General features: G+C 35.4%; 1 protein-coding gene across 2 annotated transcripts in view; it reads left to right on the top strand.

Moving 5' to 3' along the window:
- The window catches only part of LOC135104163 (uncharacterized), a 4,914-nt gene extending 1,141 nt beyond the window's left edge, over positions 1-3,773 (top strand). For both annotated transcript variants that reach the window (XM_064011241.1, XM_064011242.1), the window contains exons 3-4: positions 987-1,137; positions 2,322-3,773. In XM_064011241.1, coding sequence (XP_063867311.1) covers positions 987-1,137; positions 2,322-2,506 — 336 coding nt within the window. In that variant the 3' untranslated portion in view covers positions 2,507-3,773. The remainder of the gene's footprint in view (positions 1-986; positions 1,138-2,321) is intronic.
- The last annotated feature ends 3,295 nt before the right edge of the window (positions 3,774-7,068 follow it).

Here is a 7,068-nt window from a genome sequence, read left to right as displayed (position 1 = left end):
TTGCTCTTCATCTCTCCACATCTGGCAGACTTGCTCTTTATAAATTAGAGGTCCTTTGTTTTGTGGCATTCTTTAATATACTTGTTGTGTTAATATTTTATATTACCTGGACAACAGTGGATTGAAGTGTTTCAAGCAAGATTTCAGCTGAACTTGTCTCCATTGCTATTTTTATGTGTTTTTCAATTGTATGCATCTGTTTCTGTCTATGCTGATTTCATATGATACAGTATATAAAAGTGTGTATCTTGAATGTATTATTGATTCATGCCAAATCCTGGTGTTCTGTAAGCTTGAAAATCATACATAATAGAATTTTAGTTGGTAACCTTTCTCTGAAACTCACTCTCCAAGCCATATGGCTTGTGCAGTATTTAAGAAAATGTGATAATCAGACATATTTTGCATACTTAGTAACAAGTCTTGGTAGAAACTGTCTGACCTTGACTAAAGAAAAAAACAAGCTTGTTGTGTGTTAAGATTATCTACTGAGCATCAGACAATCTAGAAAGCAACTGATAAGGATTTCCCTGAACAATGCTGTTTCTAAGGGTCATTTCACATTACTTTTGAGGGTACTTGTCTGGAACTTTAAGATTGCATCATTCACTACTATAAATTTAATTAGGGAGAAATGTGTACATAATTCACCATGATCTTGGTTATGTACTGAATGATGAATGACAGCTGTTTGCCTCCCAGAAAGATCCAGATCATGAAGACTGATGTATCATCTCAATGACCTTACTGGGACCACTCACTGTCAGTAAAAAATCTCATTTACTTTACTGGGGGTTTCATTGCCTGCTGAGTAGCAGGTAAGGATGCTCTCCACTGCATTATTTGAGTGATGTGACAGGCAGTGAATGATGCTTACAATGGGGATCTTATTAGAATATAGTGACTGTAAGGCCATCTGATTCCAAGAGTCTGTATTAATTAATGTAAAAACATTGTTATATCAGCTTAGCAATTCCATTTTGCAGGAAAGCAACACAGAAGCAGCAACACCACCACCAGCAGCTGACCCACCTAGTCCCACAGTAAGCAATGCCAGCCAACCTGAAGGATGCCCTCAAGAAGCAGGTTACTTGAAGAGGGCGGTCACTGGTGTTGCTTCAGGGATCTACTCTGTAGGTAAGGAAAAAGTTATCTTGAGTAATTGCATCATTCAATTGTTTTAATTTCAGATACTGCCTTATGGAAACAAAAAGTGTCAACATTGAAGCTTTTAATCTTTGTTTCTTTTCTAAAAATCACATTGATGAAGTCCTTTGCCCCATGCAACTTTTCTAGTTTCTAAATACTTATGTATGAAGTAACCTGTCATTTTATGAAATGCAAATGTATCTGCATCATTTAAGAATATGATTTACTAGATGTTTTGACAGCTGTCTGTGGTTATTTATGAAATTCTTGTTTTAATTATTCTTTACTGTTATTTTGATTTTCTTAAAAAAGTTATTTTGTTGCTTTTAAATCTGTATCTTGTTTTCCTGAGCCTTTACTGGTGTGAAGTTCATATGTGATATTCAGATGATCTAGATGTGTCCTTTGAATTTTAAGGGATGTCCTGTTAAGGCAATTAGTGTACAGTCTACTTTGCTATGCTTTCTTAAGTGCTGGCTGGTTGATGGATCAGGATCTGGAGAGACCTGGGAGGGTAACCACATTTTTGCTCCTCAGAGATGCTAACTCTGTACAAGGAATCCATCTTTGTAAGGAGAACATTTTCCATTTATGATTGGTCTCCACTCATGCAACCTTGCTATGTAGGATGGAATCAAAAGTTTTCATCTCATCCACTGACCTTCAAATTGACAACCTTCAATCTTTGCACTTTGCTACTATGCTACTGCCTTTGCTATCTTCTGCAGTTGTTTCCATGGTTACTGTTTTGAACTTGCTAATTGCATACTCTTTTCCCACCCACAGCCACACAGCACAAGACTTTCATCTTACTCTCTTCCCTTTTTTGGCATCTTAATGCAAGAATACTGTCTGTCACAACTCCTTCATATACAAAATCTGAAACTTTGCTTGTTTGGTTTTCAAGACATCTGCAGAATTTCAGTTGGTCTTCAATTAGAAAATCTTTTAATCTGCTGTTTTTGGGAACAGCAACTCAGCCACTTCCTTGATCAGCCACTTCCTTGATCCCTCCCTTTTTTTTTTTTTCATCTTGGCTGGGTTCTACATGTATGAAAAAAAGAACTACTATGAATGTCACAATTGTAAGCTTTGATTCCTATAATATGATTTTGTTTTCATAATGTAATACAATATTAAATAAGACTTTCCATATTCTGCATTGCAACCAGGATCAAGCACTGTGGGCGCGGGAGTGTCAGGTGTCAAGTGGGTGGCAGGAACAACATACAACGTGGGCTCTGGAGTGGTGGGCACAGCTGGTGCAGTGGTGACAGGCACTGCTAGCACAGTTGGGGCTGGAGCTACTGCTGTCATGTCTAAGATTACTACAAAGAAGAAGGAACATTCAGACTGAAGTATATAGATTTATACATTGCAATGATGTTTTGTGTGCTTTTCAGAGCAACATTTATTCCTGAGAATGTTCCAGGTTTTGCTGAGGCTGTGCAGCTATGGTAAGCAGTGTTATCCCAGGGAATGATAGTGCAATAAGTGGACCATGGGCATTTTTTTTTTTCTCTCTCTCTCTCCAAACAACATAGTATATTTCTTGACATGAAAGATATTTAACAGTTTTGTGGAGATATATGAATATATATTTAATACTTCTTTCCATATTTATAAGAAACTATTTTAAAATACAGTATAATGAAAGTAGTCTACTCATTAATATATGCCACATCTTGATGAGATTGTTCACAAGGATACTGCTTATTTATATTCCTCTGTACTGACTTCCTTTGTTATTTTGTTGCTTATAATGTTTTCTGTGCACCACTCTTTGTATGACCAACTTTTTTCAAATTATTTATAATTTACCTTGCTGTTGAAGGCCTTCGTGTATCTCTAATCTTTAATTATATTTATTTTTTATTTTTTTTATTTTTCTATTTATTTATTTTTTTTTGAGATTATGTTTCACAGATATGTAGAACATTTGGTCTTGATAAATTTATAGACCATGTTCATTATATTGTGCTAATGATCTGATACTAGGGATTGAAAAATACATTCATCTGTGGCATATCTCACATACAGTCATTATACAAGTATCCTTTTAAGTTACTTATTTTATATCTGTTGTTCTTTCTTATTTCTTTTGTTAATTATGAATATGTTCTGTTGAAACTGCTTTGCTCACAGATAATGTGGATATTTGTTGGAGAGTAAGAAACAATTACCTTGTATTAATCTTCAGTTGCAGTTAGATAGATAGTGCCATACCACCAGTCCTTGAGTTACTACTTTTGTAAGTGTAGCAGTGTAAATGAGAATGTGAACAGAGTGAATGATTAGGGTCCAGGTTCATTGTGTTGAGAGGTAAGGTATTGAAGGGTTTGGGAGTGCTTAACTGTTCATTCAAATTTGTTATTAGGAGCTCATGAAAGTAAGTAAGGTTGGAAGCCAGATAAATTTTAGAAGTAAAATGGATTTGCTCTATAGTTTATGAAATCTTGTGAAAAAAAAATGCCTTCCTTATAATATATGTAATGAAGTTTTATACATCATATTTTCTAGTATGTACATGTTTGAGGTTTTGGTGGTTCCATAACTTTGGAATTGTTCTGAATTTGCATGCATATGTAATAATTATTTCTCAAATAAAATAGCAAAACTAAAAATAGTGTTTTTTCACAAATACCAATGTGCTGCACAAACAGCAAAATACATTGTTTGGAATATTTCTGTAAGACCCTGTGGTATGTGCCCATTCTCTTTCATACAGATATGAATCTGTTATGGTTTTCATAGTTCATCCTTTGGGAAAATATGAAACTACATTTCTACCATGATCACAGACCTATCCACAATCATAAAACAGAAAAATGCCATGGTTGTTGATTACTGAAGTTAAGGGAGCAAGATGAGGATCTGGACAAGGCTGCCAGAAGCAATTCTTGTCCTAAAAATTGTACATCAGTACATAATTGTATACTCAGTACATAATGAGAAATGCACTGATGTCACTTAATTATGGACATAACTTTACTTAGTCATAATTTTTAGTGTGTCAAGCTCAATTGGCAATTCATGCCAATTTTTTTCCCATGGGAGAGGGGTACTGGTCAAGGGCAACATTTCATATATATATATATATATATATATATATATATATATATATATATATATATATATATATATATATATATATATATATATATATATATATGAGGTTGTGATCAGAGGAGTGCCACAGAGAGGACAAAGTGACAGCATAAACAGAAAGATTAGAGGTTAGGAAAAGTCAAGAATGTTGGGTATATTCCAACATGGGTAGGGTGCTGCACTAATAGCTCTAGGTTGCTAGTTCATCAGGTTTGTCTGTGATGGGAGAGGAAAGCTAAAACTGGTGAGCATTGAAGTTTCCAGGAATGGAGATCTCTACAAATGGGAAAAGAGTCAAGATGTGCTCCACTTTGAAAATTAGGTAAAAAGTCAAATAATTTATAGTTGAAGGAGTTATCATTATCACATAATAAAGTACTGAATGTCAAAGATGATTTCAAGTATCTTTGTAGAACCCAACTATAATCTTGGCAGGTAGTATGCCGTGCAGTATGCAATTATACGAACACATCAATGAAATGATGATGTGGTGGTCACATGCCCATAAGATACTTGCTACAGTAATCTCTCCTTTAGTAACTAGTTGTGACATAGTTAGGATATTTGGAGGGATCCAGTGGCTTATAAAAGGTAGTGTCCAGTGAAAAAGAGGAAACAGTCAACAATACAACTTGAAAAACAAGAACTCTGGAGGATGGAGAGGGATCAGGCCCGAAGGTTGTGAGTGTTTGACTCACCATAGTTAGTAAATGAATTATGAGGCAGGTAAAACTTATTTCCCACTCACCAGTGGCATATAAAAATATATATTTTATCAAAGTTAATAAGCAAATTCATTTATGTATGTATAATCACAAAAAAAAATCAATGTTTTTGTATACATACAAGGAAATCTATTACATATTTATATTTAACTTGGGCTACAATAACTTGTAAGCTGAATATTATTTGTTACCATCTTGATATCAATTTCCTTGTGTTGGTGAGTTCTGGATGTGACTATTGATTTGTGATAATATAAAATAATGCAGGAACAGAAAAACAAACAAAACAATTGGTGAGATAGCTAGTAGCACAGCCTGTGAGTGGCAGTGTTATACCTTACTTTCAACTTCTCTTTATATATACTTCATATCTTAATGCTTATATGACCAAAGTGCACTCTCGCTAAGAGTCACCATCTTAAGCAAACAATCAGTACTTCAAGCCTTTCCTTACCCCAGTATGGAAGAGGCAATGTGCTCTACCTCCGGCATCCACTGTAAAATGGAACACAGTAATGATGGCATACCAAGGAAGTCAATTCAAAGCCCAAGACAACTACTTCTCCACACATGACATAGCTAAATAACATAGCAAAGTGCTAAGCTATGAGAGATTATGTCCTGTCTTCTGCTGTGAGCAGTGTGTCAGAAGTAGCCTCACAAAAGGGAGAAGAAACAGAAGGCCAGAAGGGTAGCAATAAAATTATTGTTGGCAGGTACCAAGTCTGGCTGAAGTTGGCAGGACAAGGTTGGCAAGTAGTGGTAGAGATGAAATAATATTACTGCCTTAACATCCTATCCCAATGAAAATCTAAGGCACCTAAAGCAGAATTATTTGTTGCATTTCAAAGGATGTAGTGGTTGGCAAACTTACCTCACAACTGAAGAGTTTGGAGATGCTAGTTACTATTCTCTTAACAAAATAAGTATGGGAAATAAATAAAAATAGTGACCTTACACCAAGAACAGAAAACCAGCAATCCTGCCTCTGGAATGCATGTAGTCATACAGTAAAGAGGCAGCAATCCTGCTGTTCTGTTGGTGTGAATCTTTGCTACAAGAAACAAAAAAGGATTAGGCCACATCAACAATGAAGAGAGAGAGAGAGAGAGAGAGAGAGAGAGAGAGAGAGAGAGAGAGAGAGAGAGAGAGAGAGAGAGAGAGAGAGAGAGAGAGAGAGAGAGAGAGAGAGAGAGAGAGAGAGAGAGAGAGAGAGAGAGAGAGAGAGAGAGAGAGAGAGAGAGAGAGAGAGAGAGAGAGAGAGAGAGAGAGAGAGAGAGAGAGAGAGAGAGAGAGAGAGAGAGAGAGAGAGAGAGAGAGAGAGAGAGACACACAGAGAGAGAGAGAGAGAGAGAGAGAATGTTATGTACTGGAAACCAGACATTAGCTGTCTGTTCCTCCTTCTTTAATGCCTAGTGAACAAAATTGGTAACTTAAGTGAGGAAAAATATAATGATTTTAAAAACACTGCAAACAGCCAGGGTATTCCTATGTTTATATTGGATACTATGTTTTACTTGTGTCACCAGTCTAAAGCTGACACAAACACACCTGGAATGTATACCTGCTAGTAGTAGTCTATAGTTATTAGGTTTTGATAATGGTGGTTTAAGAAAATAAACTCTAAAATATTGCATATTTTACTTCATTTTAAATTCATAACAGGTATTGCTGCCATTTTTTTCTTTAAGGGAGAAAAATGAAAAGTTGGGTTTCTGCAAAATGGCACGTTGGTGTTGTTAGCTAATATAAAAAATCATTTCATGTTGATAAAATAAAATTTTTTTTAAAGAAAATGTTTAACACATAATGGAAGTGAGGCAAGGAAGTTGCTACTGAAATAAATAACCCTACTGTTCTTACAGTAGGGTTCTACTTAAAAAAAGTATCTACCAAAAGTACAAACACAGCTTGAAGTTTTAAGTTTCCCTTTAGGTTGTGACATTAGAGCTGACACTGATGTTGGAAAAATTAGTCACTTAAGGAAAACTTGAAATCTGGTAGGTGTGCCAATACCTGAAGAGGGACTACTAGAAATGTGAAATAAGACAACTATCACTTAAGGCAGTCATGTTATTTAAGATAA

This window comes from Scylla paramamosain, chromosome 10 (genome assembly GCF_035594125.1).
Source record: "Scylla paramamosain isolate STU-SP2022 chromosome 10, ASM3559412v1, whole genome shotgun sequence".
In the NCBI taxonomy this organism is placed as follows: Eukaryota; Metazoa; Arthropoda; class Malacostraca; order Decapoda; family Portunidae; genus Scylla; species Scylla paramamosain.
Note: the sequence above shows the minus strand (reverse complement) of the source record. Positions and strands in the feature narration are given on the sequence as shown.